The 22,511-nt window shown below is 38.5% G+C and overlaps 1 protein-coding gene across 1 annotated transcript in view; it reads right to left on the bottom strand.

The window, feature by feature from the left end:
* PLPPR1 (phospholipid phosphatase related 1) overlaps positions 1–18,888 on the bottom strand; it is a 122,610-nt gene extending 103,722 nt beyond the window's left edge. The window contains exon 1 of the mRNA XM_060101650.1: positions 18,826–18,888. Coding sequence (XP_059957633.1) covers positions 18,826–18,888 — 63 coding nt within the window. The remainder of the gene's footprint in view (positions 1–18,825) is intronic.
* Between the last annotated feature and the right edge of the window lie 3,623 nt (positions 18,889–22,511).

The following is a 22,511-nucleotide window of genomic DNA, read 5'->3' as shown; positions in this document are numbered from 1 at the left end:
TGCACTAAGACCTTGAGGGTAGAGAAAGATAATTTCCAAAAAGAAACAAAAACATGCCTTGAACTTATGAAGCCTCTTTGTAGATACAGAAGGATTTTGCAAGCATTAATGACTCCATTTTTCTTTCGACGGGCCTTTAAACATAACCATTACCCACTCTAAGGTTTGTGCTAGACTAGACTGAACTGGGGTGAGCATGGGCTCCCACATTGTCCCCAGCTGTTAAACAGTTCCAAAGTTGAATTTGACTCAAAGGTCTGCTGGGAACTCAGACATACTGATTAGCCCAGTAAGAAAATATCAGCCCTACTAGAGAAGCTAGAGAATCTCAGAAACCCATTCTGTACTTCCAGGGCTCTGAAGACCCAGTCTGGAGTGGGGTTGGTCTCCAGGGAGATGAACAGGCATGCACAGTGGCAAAGCACTAACAGAAGGGCCTGCCTGTGGCTTTGCTTTCCCAGTACATGGGGGCAGCAGTGGCAGAGTGTCCATAAACGTGGCTGGACCTCAAAACCGGAGTGAATCACATTCTGCATCCTCAGCTGATCAGCAGCCAAGCCCAGGCACACTCCCTTAAAGGAACCAAATGGGAAGGTCAGAATTAGGGGTGATTAGCTGTGGTGCTAGCATAGAACGTGAACTTCCTTCTCTTTGACATCTCCGTCACAACATAATGTTCACCTTTATCTTGAAATACTGGATTTCCCTATTCATAGTATGATATGAAGTCCTCGAAGAGATAGGGGTTGGGGTACGTGAGCTCTACCAGTGGGTTTGAACTGGTTGCTCCCAGCCCTTCACACACCACTCTGTATCTCTTGGGAACAAATGGGATAAAACCTTACATTTATTAGGGTACAAAACCAACACTTAGGCTAAATTAGCAAACAAAAACAAAAACTGCAAGGTTGGGGTTTTTTCTTTTAACATTTAGAAATAGGGAATCCTTCTATACTGGTATAATCCTGCTGAGTTTATGAAGACAGATGGGAAATTAAGAGAAACTTACATTACCTGGGGAAGCAACCTTAGGTTATTTTAACACAATTTGCAACCAACATTCATCTCTGTAGACCACTTAATCGTGTCAGTCACAAGAAAACAAAGAGAATTCTCATTCTCAAATTCCCTTTCCTGTTGTGATCCTACGTGGAAAATATATTCTCATTTGTAAGTGGGAGGAGAAATCATTTGCTTTCAGAGGAAAGAATTATTAGAATAGGATATATTCTGAATGCCATAACAATTTGTTCTCTCATTTTTGGAATAAAAGTAACTACAGAATAAAGACACACACGTTACAGAAATAAATATGTGTAATTTGCACATATGTGTAAGTCTGTATTTTTGTCTCCCAGTCTCTACTTCGTCCACATAATATATACGAGTCCCATTGCCTTATTTCATAGGACAATCATACTTGAAGCTGGAAGAAACCATAGTGTTCAATCTATCCATTTCACAGGTCAGCAAATGAGGCTAGAATGTTCAATGTGATTTCTGCAAGGCCACATGCCTATAAGGTCATTCAAGAAAGAATATAAAAGCCTAAACTCCCCAACTCCTGGCCCAGTACTGTTTCCAAAGGACCATAGAGTCTTTCTTCCCTAGGGTCTCTACTGAGATCCCATACTGTTCCAGTCAGAATGGCCATCATCAAAAAATCTACGAACAATAAATGTTGGAGAGGGTGTGGAGAAAAGGGAACCCTCTTGCACTGTTGGTGGGAATGTAAATTGATACAGCCACTATGGAGAACAGTATGGAGGTTCCTTAAAAAACTAAAAATAGAATTACCATATGACCCAGCAATCCCACTCCTGGGCATACACCCTGAGAAAACCATAATTCAGAGAGAGTCGTGTACCACAATGCTCATTGCAGCTCTATTTACAATAGCCAGGAGATGGAAGCAACCTAAGTGTCCATCAACAGATGAATGGATAAAGAAGATGTGGCACATATATACAATGGAATATTACTCAGCCATAAAAAGAAACGAAATTAAGTTATTTGTAGTGAGGTGGATGGACCTAGAGTCTGTCATACAGGGTGAAGTAAGTCAGAAAGAGAAAAACAAATACTGTATGCTAACACATATATATGCAATCTAAAAAAAAAAGGTTATGAAGAACCTAGGGGCAGGACAGAAATAAAGACGCAGACATAGAGAACGGACTTGAGGACACGGGGAGGGGGAAGGGTAAGCTGAAACGAAGTGAGAGAGTAGCATTGACATATATACACTACCAATGTAAGATAGATAGCTAGTGGGAAGCAGCTGCATGGCACAGGGAGATCAGCTCAGTGCTTTGTGACCACCTAGAGGGGTGGGATAGGATGGGTGGGAGGGAGACACAAGAGGGAGGGGATATGGGGATATATGTACACATATAGCTGATTCACTTTGTTATACAGCAGAAACTAACACAACATTGTCAAGCAATTATACTCCAATAAAGATGTTAAAAAAAGTATATAAAAAAAAGAATGTAGGGCCTCCCTGGTGGCGCAAGTGGTTGAGAGTCTGCCTGCCGATGCAGGGGATACGGGTTCGTGCCCCGGTCTGGGAGGATCCCATATGCCGCGGAGCGGCTGGGCCCGTGAGCCATGGCCGCTGAGCCTGCGCGTCCGGAGCCTGTGCTCCGCAACGGGGGAGGCCACAACAGTGAGAGGCCCGCATACCGCAAAAAAAAAAAAAAAAAAAAAAAAAAGAATGTAAAAAAGCATAAAAAGTACTTTTATTGCTCCATCTGTAACATAGCCTGGGTATGGAAGACATCCCAACGGTGTGATGGAGTTAGAATAAACACTGCCCTCCTGCTGCTTTTAGAGATGGCACTGCTCCCAAATCATTCAGCCCTGACAAAGTTGATACTGTTGAAAACATGCATCTGCAGGAGGTGAGTAAAAATCAGTGATTTCAGATCTTAGAGTCATTTGACATTCCTTATAGCTCTTGGCAAATTCCATTCAGTTCTGTACAATAAGAGTTTACTGAGCTTTACAGCAGAGGCAGCCGGTGCCCTGCCCACAGTCCCTTGGCACTCACTGTTTTCTCACAAACTGATCCTCTGCCTGAGGGATTTCTGAGATGTGGGAGTGTGCTGGATGCGTGCAGGGCTGGCCAGAGCGCCCAGGAATCAATGTCCCTTGGAGTAAACCTCAAACAACAATGCAGCTACCATATGATAAATACTCCAGCTTCCTAATCCCTCAATTAAGATAACTCTGAGGCACCTCCTAGGCAGCCTCCTAGGAGTCTCCAGCATGCACAGAGCCCGGTGCTTCACCCTGGACACCTGCTCTCACCATGTCTTGGCTTCATTCCTTTCCCATTCCTAACAGGTACTTTCAAACTACTTGCACTCAAATCTTTGTTTTAGGGTCTGTTCTGGAGGAATCCAACCTAAGACAAGCATATATGCTCTGTACAAATCACTTTTCTATAATAGGTATCAGAGATCTGAAGAGGAAAAATATACCACCCTAGCCCTCAAAAGATAAGACCTCTAGGAATGTAACCACAAAGGTAAGACAAGAGAAGACAGAGTACACAGAGTACTTTGGGAGAAGACTGGGGATATATATAATACAACAAAAATATGTTCACTAATGAAAGACTCTCACATAAAAAGTGGAATTTGCCGTTAAGGACTCAGCACGAAATTCTCTACAGCAGGAAGGCATCAAACAACTTAAGTAGTAACGTTACACACATCAAAGAAAAAACCAAGGTGCTGATTTCACTTGGAAATACATGTTGGAGGATTTGTCATTACTTACAACGCAAGCTTGAATGATCAATCTAAAAGGAAAGATTTTATACAACCCAGGGTTGTTTCTTTTTTTTTTTTTTTTTTTGGTGGTACGCGGGCCTCTCAATGTTGTGGCCTCTCCCATTGCGGAGCACAGGCTCTGGACGCGCAGGCTCAGCGACCATGGCTCACGGGCCCAGCCACTCCGCGGCATGTGGGATCCTCCCGGACCGGGGCACGAACCTGCGTCCCCTGCATCGGCAGGCGGACTCTCAAGCACTGCACCACCAGGGAAGCTCCCCAGGGTTGTTTTTTAGTGGCAAGGGCAGGTACATAAACCCCTAAACTGGCTGGACAAGATCAATTGGCTATCTTGCATCTTGTGTTTGAAGAGTGTCAGAACTATCTGTCTTTTCCTTCAGTTCTGTCAAAATAGACTAATTTCCGTGGAAGGCAAACAGTTAACTAGGCTGAAAGTCAGCCATTTGGATTTTCACTTGAGCTAGAGACTATGCCAAAGTCAGCCAAATGTTTGCAGGTTGCAGACACCAGCTACACAGCATCCTATAAATAACTCTCCTTCAGCCCAAGACAGTTACTGAGTAAAAATGACAGAACAGAGCGAGTTGAATAAAAGTAGATAAGAAACCTTAGGGCATTCCTGAGCTGATAAATGCTGGCTGTTTCATGGTGTGTGGTTCTAGCTGGGCTGTCTTGTGAGCTAATGAGTAGTAATGCATCTACCTGCCATGTGCCAGGCACCTTAAAAACACTATTTCAGGGCTTCCCTGCTGGCGCAGTGGTTGAGAGTCCACCTGCCGATGCAGGGGACATGGGTTCGTGCCCCGGTCCGGGAGGATCCCACATGCCGCGGAGCGGCTGGGCCCGTGAGCCATGGCCGCTGGGCCTGCGCGTCCAGAGCCTGTGCTCCGCAATGGGAGAGGCCACAACAGTGAGAGGCCCGCGTACCACAAAAAAAACACTATTTCAGCCTTAAAACAATCTAATGAACCAGGTATTATTACCCTTTAACAAGTGAGAAAACTGGAACTTGGAGATGCTTAGTAAGGTCTGACAGCTGTTTTGTCAGACCTTCAAATTCAAACTTCTCCCAAAATACCATGCTTTAGGGCTGGAAAGAAAGGACACCAAATTTCAGCTTCAAAGTGTCTTGTCTTAGGACATGCCAAAGATAAGTTTGAACAATTGAGCCCTCAACTGTTTGGTCAAATAACATGTAGTTCCAGTGAAAATGAGTGTTTAAAATTTTTTTTTGTTTTTTTTGGCTAAGCATTCTTTTGTCTATTATCAAAAGAAAATTAATTCCTCAGTTATCTAAATTACATGTAGTATACACAGAATTAATATTTATCTCCAGAAAAATCTGAAGATTTTCAAGAAAAAGCTACAGGATTTAATACCAAGTGATAAGGATACTTTCGGAAGGATGTTGAACACATTAAACTTCATAAGGGGATGCACATCCACACAAAAATAACAGCAAACAGTGTGAAAAATAAAATTGCCTGAATTGACTCAATTTTAATTAGGTGGATTTAATAAAATTTCCTTTATCAAATCTCTTAAAAAATTTTTTTCACCCTCCATTCTTCAAATCTTATCCCCTAATTTAGCTGGAATAAAGTTGTTCTACTCCACATACAGTATATTCTCTGCCCTAGTTTGAGATCTGCTTCCCCCCAGCAAAGTGGACCTTGAGACAGTGATGTGGGTGCAAGTAGTTTATTTGTGAAGTGATCCAGGAAGCACCTGACGGAGGGGGAAGGGAGACAAGGAAGGGAGGAAAGCCAATGAAGGTGCATTAGTGAATAGGTTACCACTAGGGGCAACTGGCATTCTACCTCGCTGGGAACCTCTCAGAGACTATATGAAACTCCCTTCAGAATAGTCCTGCTGAGGAGTGAGGAAGGTAGACAGTTTATCCACCATCATGCCTTCTTCACTGGTCAAGGGGAACTGAAGGTAACCCCCCAGCAATCATGGCCTCCTTAACTTGTTAGGCCTAGCATGTTTCTACAGCTAGAAAATGGCCCCTAGACAGAGGACAGAGAAACCTGTATGTCTGTTCAGGACTGTTTGCAAGTGTCCTGGGTCAAGGAAAAATGGGCAGGGTGTTGCCCGCATTTGCTGCACTGTGTCTGTCCACAATGAATTGCTTTACTGATCGACTTAGTTTTCAACTTTACTGGACATAATGACCGGAAAGACATAGAAAAATACATACCTCTAGCCCCCTGCCCCCATTCTGATTAAGATCAGTAGTTGGGTTCAGGAACCTGAATTTTAACAAGTGCCCAATTGTTCCAAAGCAAGTGGTCCCTGGGCCACTGTGTGAAAATACTGTGCTAGTATCGCCAAAGACCATAAATTCATCCCATGTGTGTTAACCAGTGTCTGGGAGAGAAAAATCTCTCAATTGGCCACAGATGGATCTTACTTTCCTATGTCCCATTTTTTCAAATATGAGCTGTTGCTTGTAAGGGGACTATAATGAGAGTATGTGGATGGTTAGCACTTGGGAAGTCTAATTCTGGAAAATCACTTTAAATATAGATGCATCCAACTGATCATGGGTCAGGAGCAAAATTACCAGATACCCTTATGGTGGAGTGACCATGCTTTTCCAACAAGATGGTGTGATGAGTAGGAGTGAATATAGGGGGAAATAAGAAGAGTTGACATTGAAAACAGAAAATGAAGTCATTGTACCTACATGTGTTGGTCAGGATTCTTAGGAAAAAAATATCTTCAAGTCTTTGTTACAGGGAGCTTGCATATAAACCAGTGCAGCTTTGGGAAGCATCCAAGCCAGACCAATTGTTGAAACCATCTTTTTCAAAGTTTCCTGGGTTATGATAAAGGGTGACATGGTACTTCTAAAAGCAATTGGCTATGCTCAGAATTTTTTTGATGAAGTATTGTTCCTTTCACATTCTTCTCATCTGTCTGATACATATTATGGAGAGAGGGCCATGAGGGCCCTAGGGCCATGACACTTGTTCATCTCTCTAAGAATGATATTCTACAGTCTGGTGAGAGATGGTATCTATTGTAAATAGTGCAAATTTGAGCTCATGTCTCCTCTCCTTGGCTCCAGGTTCTCATCATCACTTCTCCCTGACATTTCCTGTTATCAGATAAGGTATAAACTTAAAATATCCAGAAGTATCGTGGTTTCCCAAAGCCTTTCGGATAAATACATTGCTTAATATGGCCTGCAAGGTACTTCATGACCTGGCCTCTGTCTGCCTTGCCAGTCTCCTCTGTCAGTAATCCCTGTTTTATCTTTTAAGCTCCAGCCTTATTAAAACTCTTTCAGCTTTTCAATTCTCTGTAGATCCTTAGTTCTGGCTCATGCCAAGCTGTCTCTTCCTCCTAGAAGACTCCCCCCTCCTCCTCTTCCTTAAGTTGAGTGAACACTCACTAGTCTTCAGGTATCGCTCTAAATGAACTTTCTCTGGGATGCTTCCCCTGCCCCTTTGGAAGGTGAGTCAGAGGTGTTACAGGAATCTTCGTAGGCCTTGGGATCTAACACTTTTGAAGGCTCCTCCTCACATCACATTCAAGTAGATTCAGATATAATACATTATACATTATATAATTGTTCTTGCTATAAATATTAGGAGATGATTTTTATATTTCTGCTTTTGAAATTATTTGGCTATGAATAATTTAATTTGCTATTGATTATGACAGGGTCAAGAGTTACAGGTTTGGTTGCTAACTCAGTTAATAACCAGCTGTGTGACCTTAGACAAGTCACTAAACCTCTCTAAATCTCAATTATCTGATCTGAAACAAGAGAGATTTGCAAAGTGATCTAGGCCCCCCTTTAGCACTAAGAGCCTTTATTCTTAACTGTGAGGAGAGATGTTTTTGGTGCTGGTAAATGTCTGGGGGTAGGAGTGGGACAAGGATTCTTTACTCCACTGACATAACAGGCAACAAGGAGATACAGCCACTGGCAGGCACTCTGGCCAGAGCTGCCAGTTGAGTAGAAAAAGACAGTTCAACAAATACGTGTAGAAAAGACAGTACTTCTAAAACTGAAAATAAGAACAATCATTATTTTATATAATGAACAATCTAATATACCAACCTATAACCAGAGAAAAATCCAGAGCACTCAAATATATTTTCCTAAATATGTTTTTCTAAACAAGACTGACAATTGAAGCATGATTATAAATATTTATAGTAATGCCTCCAAAGCTTCTGTTGGTGACAAACATATAGTATGTGCTGTAAAAAATAACAGTGTTAGAAAGAGCAACCCTCACTATTGTTTCAATTAATTTTACAGTGAGAAATGATATGAGACTGCAGATTTTTTGTGAATGAGTTAAGGTTACAGAAGAAGTAGCCTGTTTCTATCTTTGTACAAAGGTATTTTCATATTTCGTACTATACACATCAATAACTTAGTGTAATTTTAAAAGGAAGTTATTTTTTCTCTGATAGAAAAAGTAATCAAGTTCTTTGCAAAAAATGTACTTCAAATCCCAACACCCAGAGATGAACACTGATTTCTGCACATACCTTTTCTTTCTAGGCAGCTATATAGCCACATATGCATATTTCCAAAATGGCATCACGTTTTACAGCTGTGCTGCAGAATTTGAATGGAGAGGTTATCTGGCTTGGAGGCTACAATATCTACTGCCATGACCCGAACACACCTGGCATGTCTGAGAAGTCAACGCAGCTGATGGTCCACAAAACAACATTTTCCATGAACTAATATGCATGGAAAAAGGGGAAGGAAAAACACGAATAGAGGAGACAAGTGTGTCTGCCTTAGGTTTTGGTCCTTCCACGAGTACATGGATTCAGTCAGGTCTGAGTCCTGTGAACAGAAGGCTGTAGAGACAGAGCAGCGCCCCCTGATGTTCGGTGACCAAGTGAAACATCAAGTTGGGAGCAGGGTTTTTTCCTATCTGTGTAGACAAAGTACCAGTGGCTGAGATATTAGCATCCCCCATGGGAGCAAAGCCAGCAGTAGTAGGGATGAGGCACCTTTATGTGGCTTCTTTGCTTGAGAAAATGGATATGCATGGCTGGAGCTGATGAACAAAATTCTCTAATTCTCTGGGTAACAAGAGCCCAGAGGCTGCTTCATGAGCATTGGTATCAATCCCGGGCTTAACCAGGGAAGACTGGAGAGCTTCTGGAATCCTCCATGAGCAGGTGTGAGCAATAGACAGTAGAGAAAAGACTTGTGGTTGCCAAGGGGGAGGGAAGGATTGAGAGTTTGGGATTCGCAGATGCAAACTAGTATATATAGGATGGATAAACAAGGTCCTGTATAGCACAGGGAGCGATATTCAATATCCCGTGATAAACCATAATGGAAAAGAACATAAAAAGGAATGTATATATATGTCTAACTGAATCACTTTGCTGTACAGCAGAAATTAACAGAACATTGTAAATCAACTATGCTTCAATAAAAAAGTGTGCTTTTGGGGTCAAAAGGGGAGTATAAAGTCGAAGATTTTAGGACACAGTGCCAAGCTGCTTCTCCCTACAGACTGCTATTTCAACATTCCTATAAATTATAATTTTTATATGCTGTGAGATAGATTTGAATTTGAGGGATTTTTGTCGTCGTTGTTGTTGTTTTAGAATAAATGATCATAACATTGCATTGGTTTAAAAATTAGCCTTGAATCCTAATTCCAAGATTACATCAAGAGAAATACAAAGAGTTTGGCCAGCCACATATATCAGTGACAACTTAGACTGCTTCATATTATATTTAAAGGATGAATTTTATAAGAAAAATGCATCACAAAGCAAAGAATGAATTCACCTGCAGCCTGTGCAAAATAATATACTGCAGTAGGGACAAGATGTTTTTATAGTTCTTGAAGAATATAACTGTTCAATCCAGAGTCTGTCATTATTTTGGCATGATTGTCTGGGCTCGTGACCCATAAGGTAGAATGTAAAATTCTATGAGGATAAGCGTATTGGTGCATTCATTCAACATTATGAAGAATGCTTTGTTTAAGGTGCTATGTCAATTATTAGGGAAACTGATAGGAAGCATGCTGCCACATTGTATACAGCATGGGAATAAGGTGGTCTGGAAAACGACACAAAGTAGGTGGCTGAATTAAGGAAAGCATTCTTGGGTAGAACCTGGGAAACGGCACTTGGGTGTGGATGGTTCTCGACATTGGTACTTTGATAATATGAAAAATAGATACCTAAATGTTGGCATCGCCCTTTTGCTCCAGTACTACAAACAGTGGTCAAAATGATGATTAAATAAGGAAATGCATGGGAAAGTACTTTATAACGTGTATTTGTCATTGCAAGTTTTAAAAGACCACAGATTTTTCATTACTTTGTTTGAAACCTTACCCGATAACATCTCAATATATTCTAAAAACATCATCCCCCTAAGACCAGGAATGTTGCATATCTGAGGATTAAACTGCCAGAGTTCCTCTCTAATTGTCATGTATTTGGTGTCCATGTATATATGTGTGTGAATATGTGTTTGGTTAGTTTTATTTTTCATCTTTGTTGAGTTTGTTTTATATTGGGTAGAATCTGTTATTTTAAATTATTTTTATGCTAACATTTATTAACCACTTATTACTTGACAAGCACTTTCAGGCGCATTACCTCATTTCTCAAAAGTGCTCAGGAAGAAGCTGTTTTTATTTCCACTTCACAGATGAAGCAACTGAGGTTCAAAGAAGGTGCGCAAGTTACTAGCAGCAGTAAATGGCAGAGCCAGGACTCAAAGCCAGTGCTTCTGACACCAAGTTATTTTCTCATTCTACGCTATTATGTATGAGGATAAGATTTTGATACTTTCTCCTTGCAAGAAACAGCAGAGTTGTTTCTTTTTTTTTTTAAAGGAGAAAAAAGATCTCAATGTGACTTAAATATAAATGCAATCTAAGTCTTAGAAACAAGGCAATCAGAGCTGCTAAATCTTAGCAGCTGCAAGTAAAGAGCAGAAAGCAAGGCCAAGCAACTCTTCTTTTAAAATTTGAGGCGCATGAAGCAAAGATACTGAAATGGCACTCACTGTCCAAAAATGATGAGGTGGAATTCCTTAACTTCTGGCCCTGGAGAAAGACACTCAGAATCACCGAGTTCTAGCAGAACGTCACGAGATTATTTACCTTCAGGCTGGGATTTATAACAATCACCTTGTAGGTTACAGCTGAGAAAGATGAGTTGTCAAAAAAGGCAATAACCATTGCAAGTACAAGCAACTGTCAAAATGATAAAACTGTCGCATCTCTACATCCCAAGCAACAGTTGCATTCATTAAGTACAACTTCTGGTACTTAATACGGTCTGCCAAGGCAGCTAAGTTCCATTTAGAGTTTTGCTGTTAGCACAAATATATTTGAAAGAGACTTGACTGAGTTTTTCATGATTTTACAGAGAATGCAGTGAAATTGTCTTGAGAGGAATCCACTGATATCTGGGAAGATTTGTCAAAAGGGATATCTCAGCCTTAAGTATTTTGCCAAAGTACACCGGTATTGATTTTGGGGACATGTGAGATCTCAAACAGCTTGTATTCTTATTTTTAGGGAAAACAATTATACTTCAATGACCAATTTGAGTGTGTTTTCCCTCAGGGAAATCCTCTGTTTGTAGATCTTCAAGCATGAGAGGTATTGCTGAAATGAGAGAGAAAAGGAGAGAGAGAAGGAAAGCATGGAGAGAGGGAGAGGGGATCAGAAATATAGTAAAAGGGAGAGACAGAGGTAGGGAAGGCGGAGGGAGAGAAAGAGAAACATGGACTAAGGATGAAAACCACAAAGAATATTTGATTATTTTGATCACTTTTTTGAAGATACTTTGTTGTACATTTATCCTCACCAAAAATTAATATTATTGATTTCAAGGAGTAAAAATGAGGATGAGGAAGTTGATGTCCTCATGTTCATTTATAGGTTGGTAACTTTCTACCACTTTACCTACACCCTCTGACTTTTCTAGCTTTTGTCTAGTTCAGCATTTGCTCTTTTTTTACTTGCTCTAGTAGAACCAGATCAGTGAAGAGATGAAAGCTGGCCAGAAATATTGTTGTGGGCCATATCGGAATTTTAGTGATTCTGAAGTTCCCTCTCATTAGTGATAGAAAAGTTTATATTCTGGCCCTTAAAGTCATTATTCTCTTGTCAAGGGCCTTCCATTTAAGAGGATTAAGCCAGCATGGAAAGGTACATTTTAAGGATTAGCTGACACTGGGAGATGTATACGAGACGTTTTCCTGAATATCTAACATTCGAGGGCTTGGTTTCTGGAAGCACCTGCATTACCCATTGCATATCATACTTCTCAATCTGTTCTGCTGTCCTCCCACTGTTAATCCCCTCCTTTCAGCCCATTACCTTCTATATGTACTCTCTTAATCTACAAACTTTGCTCTCTCTCCAATGACATCTTAACCTTTATTTTGGTTTGTGACATTCAAGGATTACCTAGATTAATGTTCTCCTGACTTGTTACCATCATGAGACCTTTCCTGCTGCATACCGCTTTGTCAGATAGCCTCTCTAGCACTGTTTCAGCCTTCTGGGTGAAAAATTCACCCAGAAGGCAGGCTTCTGCTTTGTCAGCACATTTGAATTTTAGAGACTGGTTGGCATCTATTCTCCTCACCAATTGCCACAAATAAAACACCCCCCACCCGCAGTCAAAATTTTGTGCTCATATAGTTGAAATCACCAAGAAAATACACATCAGTGTTCCAACTGTGGGCACTTTGTGTCTCTGATCCCCACTCTCCATCCCCCACACATGTTAAACATGGCCCAACAACCATGGACCTGCAAAAAACTTGGTGAGATCCAAGTTACAGAAACCTAGTTAGTATGTAAAGTATGCAAAAAGAGCAAAACACTTAATGACTTGGGAGAGAAAAATAAGTTCTAAAAAAGTGAGTGTTGAATGAATGAATGCATTCATGGAACAAAGATGGCATGAAAACATTCTAATGCAAACATCTACAAGCAATGGTTAGCGTTTTTCTTTCTTTTTAATTCACAGGTGAGCTCAATTAAAAAGCATACTGAAAATAAGAGTGGTGACTGAGTAAACTGATGATAGGTGACCCTAAATGGGACTAGAGAAAGGGGTACATGTCAATCTTAGTAACAAGGTTTGGGTTTTAATGTCCATGAGGATAGGACATCCTGGAGACTTGAGTTGGAACTGAGACTCCTATGTAAAAACCAGAATTTCTGAAAGCTTGCTTTTCACTTCGGAGAAGAAGTGTTCTATGTAAATCCACCTGCTGGCACAGGAAGACTACAAGGAAGATAAACTTTGATTAATTATACTTTGGGATTGTGCAAATTTGACTTACGAATATAGTAGCGTAAACCCAAGAGAAACATGCATGTAAAAACTTTCCAAAGAGATACTCTTAAAACCTAAGGCTCAGAAGAATTCTACAGAGGAAGCAACCTCTGCCAAAAATGAGCTAAGAATAATTAAAAATATAAATAAACAATCCACCATGAGCTAGAGACAACAGACACAACATACAGGAGGATTACAATATCAGTAATTTCAGAAAAGAGAATAATCTGAAAGAATAAAAAATAAAAACCATAAGCATAGAAATACTATAAAACAGATTTTTTTAAATGCACATAGACCTTCTAGATATTAAAAAAAATGGGTTAAGAGACATGGACTATAGAAAGAATGAGAAGATCCAACATACATCAAATAGAAAAAGAGAACAGAGAATGGAGGAAGAGAATATTTGAAGATGTGATGTCTGAGAGTTTTATAGAATTGGTATAAACATGGCTTCATATTCAAGATGTAAAACAAGTCCTAGCCAGTACAAATACACACTTAGACATGTTATACTGAATTTCAGGACACCAAAGAAAAATGTAAAAGCAACTGGAGAGAAAAAGTGGATTACCTATTAAGAACAGTAATAAGAGAAAAGAGTTTTTATAGCAATAATAAAGACATGGGATGGAAGGAGAGTGAAATGGATTAACATTATGAAAGTTCTGAGAGTAGAAAATAAACTAGTCAGTCTAGAATTCAATGCCAAGATAGATCACCATTCCAGATTAATTGTAATGTAAAGATGACTTCAGATAAATATTAAGAAATTTTACAATTCACTAGATCCTTGCTGAAACAACTACTAAAGGATAAATTTCATGAGGAAATTAAATCCTGAAGGAGAAGAATAAAAGGAAGAATGGTAAGCAAAAAACCTCCAAACTGATGAATATGTGGGTAAAGTCACTGAAGCCCTGACTGAAAAATTAATGAAAAATTTAAGGAAGATATAAAAATCATGAATGACACTCAAGGTCCTGAAGTGACCTAAAAATAGCATTAAAAGAAGCATAGAGCTATTGATTAACCTCAGTTTTTGTTGTTTATATATTTAAAATTTAGGACTAAGCTTTAAAAGAATAGAAATAAAATCTATAATTTGTAACATAAAGGGGGATTCGAACAAGGAATCGAATTTAGAAGGCAGAACAGAAAAAAAAGTCCATGCTTATTTATAATTTAATATTGAAACACTTGAAGTATTTCCTTTAAATTCAGCAACAAGGTAAGGATGTCCTCTACCATTGCCTTTATCCAATATTACACTGGGGGCCTTAGCCAAAGCAATAAGACAAGAAAAACAAATTAATCATAACAATCAGAAAAGAAAAAAACCAGATCTGCTACTGCCTGCAGATTATATAACTGAAAAAAATCTAAGAAATATACAGATACTAGTAAAACCAATAATCAAGTTTAACAAAGTTTTTTCAAGAAAATTGATTTAAAATATTAATATTGTTTCTATAATGAAGCAACAAACAACTGGAAAATGTAATCATCTCCCCACAATTCCACCACTAGGCAATCCAAGGAAAGCCCTTGCACACACGTGCATAGAGACAGAAATAAGACTATTTCCTGCAAAAAAATAAAAATAAAAAAGCTGTAAGAGTATAAAACTTAAAAAAAAAAAACAACAAAGAATCAACCAAACCATCTCTCAGTAGGCATAGTCACACAATGGGATAAAATGCAACAATTAAAAAGAATGAATTGCCAATCTGGACAAATCTCAGAAACATAATATTGAATGAAAAGTTAAGTTGCAAAAAGAAAGTTCATTATGGTATCATTTATGTAAAATCTCCCTAAAATATAATTTATGAATATATGGACATGTAGGGAGAATATGCGTAAGAATCATGCAGGGGAATGAAGCCTCTAACTTCACATACATACAACTGACCCTTGAACAATGCGGGGGTTAATCCACATGTAACTTATAGTCAGCACTCCAGATCTGTGGTTCCTCCACATCCACGGATTCAACCAACCATGGACTGTGTAGCACTGTAGTGTTTACTACTGAAAAACATCTGCATATAAGTGGAATTGTGCAGTTCAAATCAACATTGTTCAAGGGTCAACTGTAGTTACTTCTGGGTCTAGGACAATAGGACTTCAGCCATAGCTGTAATGTTTTATATTCCTTGAAAAAATATTTGAAGCACATATGGCATAATTTTAAGATTTGGTCTTGATAGTAGGTGCAATGATGTCTGTTATATTATTTTCTCTGTTTGAATCTTTTCATAATTAAAAAGCAATGTGAAGAGATATTTATTGATCATATTGACATTTTAACCAAGTTTTTTTTTTTTTTTTTTTTTTCCGGTATGCGGGCCTCTCACTGTTGTGGCCTCTCCTGTTGCGGAGCACAGGCTCCAGATGCGCAGGCTCAGCGGCCATGGCTCACGGGCCCAGCCGTTCTGCGGGATGTGGGATCTTCCCGGACCGGGGCATGAACCTGTGTCCCCTGCATCGGCAGGCGGACTCTCAACCACTGTGCCACCAGGGAAGCCCTAACCAAGTTATTTTTGATCAAGTTTTCTGATACTCCTGTTATAATGCCTGAAATAATGTAGGGAAATAATAAGTATTTTCTTTTGTTTTGTTCCCATTGGATCTTACTCAAAGTTTTGTTGCGCAAACTCAGAAGAGACTTAAAAATTTTTTTTTAACCTTTTGTTAAAGGTTAACCCTTTACCCATTTCTGTCCTCCTCACTGTACCCCCACCTCTGGCAACCACAAATCTGTTCTCTGTATCTATGAGCTTGTTTTTTTTTTCCTTTTCAGATTCCACATATGTATTCCACGTATTTAGATTTCACAATCATACAGTATTTGTCTTTCTTTGACTGACTTGTTTCACTTAGTGTAATGCCCTTGAGATCCATACAGGTCACAATGGCAGTATTTCACTTCTTTTGATGACTGAATAATATTCCACCGTATATATACACCACAATTGCATTATCCATTCATCTACTGTCGGACACTTAGGTTGTTTCTATATCTTGGCTATTGTAAATAGTGCAGCAATGAACATGGGGTATGCATAACAATAAGCATTTGATGAATGAAATGCATGAGAATCATGAAAGCCACTTTGAGAGTCACCTCTTCCCTTCTCAGTTTCTACTTTATTCTACTTCACTTCCTCCTTTTCTTTCTCCTGATTGTTTCAGATAAGTCAGTGATATGTCTTAAACCTCTATGCAAAGTAAGAATGACAATACAGCAAGAAAAAGAATAAGCTATCTTTCCTCTCCAAGATTTTTCTTATATTTATGTTTGTGTCAGGTTAAGGCATACAAAGACTAATTTATGTGTTTTGTTGTTTGCTCTACCTATCAAGCTCATCGTTCACACATTAGAGGGCTGAAAATCTTTAGAAATAGAGCTTCCAGCAATAAATTAAATCTCTTACTTTAAGGTTTGTTTCCTGTTCAATTTTTAAGAAAATTTAAAATAAAATTGCTACCATGAGGGTAAAGATGATGATAGGTGACTTATTCTAAACTTCCCCTAGTTTACTTTAAAATTTTATTTTTCTTATGACAAAAGAGAAAGGGTTTTTTTCTTTTTTGTGTGTGTGTGGTATGCAGGCCTCTCACTGTTGTGGCCTCTCCCGTTGTGGAGCACAGGCTCCGGACGTGCAGGCTCAGCGGCCATGGCTCACGGGCCTAGCCGCTCCACAGCATGTGGGATCTTCCCAGACCGGGGCACGAACCCGTGTCCCCTGCTTCGGCAGGCGGACTCTCAACCACTGCGCCACCAGGGAAGCCCCAAGAGAAAGGGTTTTAACATTGAAAAATATAGTGTTACAGCCTTCTACCATTTCCCCCATGAGCAGTGGGAGAAAGGACTCCTTTTTCTACATTACAATTTCAATATAAACAATAGTAACTAGAACCCACAATATATATAATGTATAGTTATTGTCTGAAAGGAGTTATTCTTGGCCTTGTACAGCAAGATAAGAGTATTAAGAATATGTGTTTATGTTGAGAGATGAGTTCTTTGTTTACCCTTTCAGAGATATAGCTTGAGTCTGAGTATCTTAACTTATATCAACACCTCTGTCCCCACCTAATCTCCTATATTTCCGCCTGGTTCTGCAATACAAACAGGTTCACAAATATCACCAGAAAATATATCATCTAGTAACATTTGTTCATCTAAACTACCAAGGGATATCTATAAGGTGAAACTCAAGGATCAGCCAAACATATATATACTTGGCCCCAAAATCAGAATGCTCAAAATTATCCAACTGACTATGTAAACAGCTAAAGTTGTTTCAAGAGCTAGAAGATAAAAACAAAACAAAACAAAAAACAAACTTGTTTCATTGACTCATAGGCTGTGTTTAAATAACATATATACTGAAAGTACATTTTTGCTAATATCAGTAGTGGTTTAATTCAAGTGTCTGTTTTCACACAGGTAATAAAATGGATCAATGTGCATAGTCCTCCCATACTCAGCCAAAAAGATCCCCTGCCCCATAACATAAGAACAAGCTACAGCTGATCCTTGGGATGGAAAGACTATAGGGGTAGTTACCCAGAAAGGAAACTTAGGACATTTACTTTTCAGCTCTTTATATCGTCATACTTTAAACACAATTTTCAGGATAAAAACCAATCTGTTAGATGCTCTATCTCTTGGAGAAGGCAGATATAATATCATCTCTGGCAAATAAACATCTTATTTTGAGATAACCTGGAGTAGCTTTTTTTTTCATCATATTATTCCAAATTTCCTAAAATTTCCATGTCTTTGTCTCTTCCATAGCAAACATTATAGAAAGGGAGGTACAGGTAAGCTGTGACAAAGAGAGAGGGAGGCATGGACATATATACACTACCAAAGGTAAGGTAGATAGCTAGTGGGAAGCAGCCGCATAGCACAGGGAGATCAGCTCGGTGCTTTGTGACCACCTAGAGGGGTGGGATAGGGAGGGTGGGAGGGAGGGAGATGCAAGAGGGAAGGGATATGGGAACAGATGTATATGTATAACTGATTCACTTTGTTATAAAGCAGAAACTAATACACCATTGTGAAGCAATTATACTCCAATAAAGTTGTAAAAAAAAAAAAAAGAAAGGGAGGTACAGTGGGGAAAGGGTGCAGGAAGTTTAACCCAAAAGATGCTGGAGAAATTGTTTGCTGGTACAAAGTTGGAGCAACTCAACAAAATCATTTATGAACAAAAGAAGTTGTACACTATACAAGTTCTCAATATCCCACTAAAGAAAACTGCCCAGTGGAGAGAGTCAACTCTAAGCTTTCTTTTTCTCTATATGGGCTCCAAGGCAAAAGGCCATCAACTAACATCATCTGTAAACCTCATTTATTGAATTCCTAAAACATGATATTGATTTTTTAAAAAATAATTTAATCAAAATGCTGCATCCATAATTAATAATATATTCAAGTCACCACTGAAAATAAAAGAAATCTAATAAAACACAATTATATTGTACCCCATACATGAACCTTGTTCTATGGCTTCCTATTCAAGAAACACTTGGCATATCTCATTAATTCTTTACCAATATTTGTGCTATCCAAATTTCATTATCATAAGATTAAATAATTTTACAAAATAATCCAAGTTCTCAGCATAAAAACTGCTACAATTATTCCAATTTGTCTGTAAAGGCAAATAAATACACTTACCTCAACAAATATAAAACACGGGATGATGGAATAACTTCGTTGAGTGTTGTTTCCTACAGCCATTTCTTACAACATGTAGCAAGGCTACACCGTCTTAAACTGTCCAGGCTGAAATAGAAGTAGATGGCATGGTGTTAAGAACCATATGTTTAGCAGTCCTTTAGGTATTTACATAAAAATACCAGCTACCCTCTAGATAAGCAAGCTGTGTACAAACAGTGCAAAATACTAATCTAAAACACAGTCAAGTCAGACTAATAATCAGTCCAGAGGGGGGAAAAAAAATGTATACTGGCCATGAACAGTCTTTGAGCCTAAATGACCAGGTAGGGAGCTCCTGTGCACACAGTTATAGTGAAGAGAATTCTAATCGCCTGGTGCTGCACAGTGCCTTAACCCAGTAGACTGTGCTCATGCCATTAACTGCTCATGTCGCAGTTTTTGTGACAAAACATTTGTTATTGTCCATTCTGTATGGATCTCCCCTTTCTCTGCCTGATCCTTGCAGTTTGCAATCTAGGGACTCGTTTATTTCTGCCTTTGCCTCTCCCTTTGGAGCTGACATTTAGCACTGAGGCACTAATCCCTGACTTCCTTCCTTGACCACTCTTTGCCCTTGCTCCCTTGACTGCAGGGCTATTAACTACTCTGGATTAATACACCACTGATCCCTCTCACTGGGTTCCCTCAGCCGCGCACGTGTGTGTGTGTGTGTGTGTGTGTGTGTGTGTGTGTGTGTGTGTTCCAAACACAAAACATTGGCACCATAAACATTCTCCTATAAGAATGGAGTAGCTGGGCTATAGCAGAGTATTTTAAATATTTGTTAGAACTCTTCTGTCCTACTTTGTACTGAGAATATTCCTGTATTAAAAGATCAGTTAACAATAACAACAATAATAACAACAATAACAACAAATAGAGATTTTAGACTTTTCTGAAACTTCCACAGCCCAGTAAAAAGAATTTTCCACTATACCTTTTATTCTCTATCCAAAGCAATACTTGACATGTTTCAGGTATCTGCTTTCAAGAGTCATTATTTTTTGTTTGTTCTGTTTCTGTGTCAGACTTCCCAATAGTTCTTACGGATTGTGATATGAAGACTGTCATGGGGACTGCTAGTCTATGCAACTGGCCAACCGCATTTTTTCTTAAAGGTCATGAATTAATGTTTTTAACTTAATTCTGTCTTTAGTCCGTCCTTATGTTTTTCCAAAATAAAACTTTAAAATACATTTCCTTCTCTTTTTGAAATGCCAGCTTCTCACGTGTCGACTAAAACTTTCTCTGATCAAATGTAGCATTATGTGTAGTATTAAGTCCATACCAATCATAGTGTTTAAATTATCTAATTTTTAGGCAACTTAATTTTTTCAATTAAAATTGGATATTATCTGTTATAAAATACCCATAATATATCTGTTATTTCATCATCTATTTCATGATTTAGGAATAAATAATATTTTTTTACAATTAGAAAGGAACCCATACATAGAACACACATTGAGTTGACTTGGCAACCATGTACTTGTTTCATTTTATCCTTACTTAATCCAAGTATCTTAGAATTCACTTATCAGTATTTATGATTTAGATGAGTCCTACTGTTAGCATCAACTAAACACAGAACCATACATCTGAAAAGAAAATTAAATTTTTAATCACCTTGAAGTAGGTAGGGGCACCAGAAAAAACAAAGGCATTAGACATACCTAGTATTTTAGATGGCTTCTCCATACAATTAATAAAAAATAGCAATGAAATGGAGAATACAAGACAGGCTTTGGATATCAGATAAAATTCTCCTTTCTATTCACTCTTCTGGTTCAAAACACAAACTAGCTTTTTATATGTGTATGGAGACTACATATGTACATATATATGTACACACATATATGTATCTATGTATGTGTATTATACATAATCAGTAACTATAGTAAGGTATATTTCACATATAATTCACCCATTTCAAGTGTACAATTCAATGATCTTTTAGTAAATTTACCAAGTTGTACAATGATCATAAAACAATTTTAGCACTTTTTCCTTCACCCCCCAAAATAATTGTCATCCCCACCATCACCTCCCTCACCACCCCTCCAGCCCAGCTAGTCACTATTCTCTCTGTCTCTACAGATTTGCTTTTTCTGGATATTTCAAATAAATATAATCATACAATATGTGGTCTTTTGACCTGGATTCTTAGCATAATGTTTTTGAAGTTTATTCATGTTATAGTGCACATATCAGTAATTTTTTCCTTTTTATTACTGAATGTATTTCATCGTATGGCAATAGAACCTTTACCAATTGGTGGAAATGTAGGTAGTTTCTAATTTTTGCTGTATCCAATATTAGGTTGTATCCAGTATTATGGATAATGATGCTAAGAACATCTGTATACTTTCATTTATTGTGGATGTATACCTAAGAGTGGAATTACTGGGCCATACGCTAAATTGTTTAATTTTTTAAAGGAAACTGCAGAAGTGTTCTCCAAAGTGGTTGTGTCATTTTACACTGCCGCCAGCAACAATAAGGGTTCTCCTTTCTCCACATCCTAACATTTTTATTGCCTATCTTTTTTTATTATAGTCATTCGAGTGGGTGTGAGATAATACCTCATTGTAGTTTTCAGTTTGTAAATAACAAATGATATCGAGCATCCTTTCAGGTGCTTATTGCCCATTATTCTATCTTCTTTTGTGAAATAATCAAATCAAAAAACCCAAAAGATTTGGATATTTTCAAGATATAAGTGTTCTTTGTACTATTCTGGAATCAAGTCCCTTATCAGATGTATATTTTGTCTTTTGACTATTAATGTGCCTTGGTGTGGATTCCTTTAGGTTTATGCTGCTTAGAGATTTCTTACTACTTGAATCTATGGGTTTATATTTTTTTCCCAAATTTGGGAAAATGTTCAGCCATTATTCCTGGAAAACTTTTTAACCCACTCTCTCATCTCTTTCTGGGACTCCCGTGACATGAATATTAGATCTTTTGTTATAGTCCATCATGTCCCTGACACTCTTAATCACCCCTCCCCAAGTCTATTTTCTCTCTTTTGTTCAGATTGTATATTTTCTATTATTCTATCCTCAAGTTCACTGACTCTTTCCTCTATCATCCCCATTATGGTGTTGAGCCAAGTCCATCCATTGAGTTTATTTTAGTTGTTATATTTCTTAGTTCTCAAATTTATATTTGCTTTTTCTTTATATTTTCTATTTCTTTGCTGAAACTCTATTTCTTTGCTGAGACTATTTTTTCATGTTTCAAGCATGTCTGTAAGTATTTATTAAAGTACTTTTATGATGGCCACTTAAATTATTGTCAGATAATTTTATATCATCTTGGTTTTGGTGTCTGTCGATGGTCTTTTCTTATTCAGTTTGCGATCTTCCTGGTTCTTGGTATGAAGAGTGATTTTTGATTGACCTTGGGTTGTTACATTACAAGACTCAGGATCCTGTTTAAAGCTTATGTTTTATCATACTTCCTCTGACACTCCTCTAGTAGGTACGGGGAATGTCACCTTGTTAGTGCCATGTGAAGGTAGAAGTCCGGGCTCCACACTTGGCTTCCTATGACAGCTAGTTGGGGGGGGGGGGGACCCCTTTTGCTGGGCAGCAGTAGAGTTCAGGCTCCTCGACAGGCCCCACTGATACCACCCTGGCTGG

The sequence above is a fragment of the Mesoplodon densirostris genome, chromosome 6 (assembly GCF_025265405.1).
Source record: "Mesoplodon densirostris isolate mMesDen1 chromosome 6, mMesDen1 primary haplotype, whole genome shotgun sequence".
NCBI classification, from domain to species: domain Eukaryota; kingdom Metazoa; phylum Chordata; class Mammalia; order Artiodactyla; family Ziphiidae; genus Mesoplodon; species Mesoplodon densirostris.
Note: the sequence above shows the minus strand (reverse complement) of the source record. Positions and strands in the feature narration are given on the sequence as shown.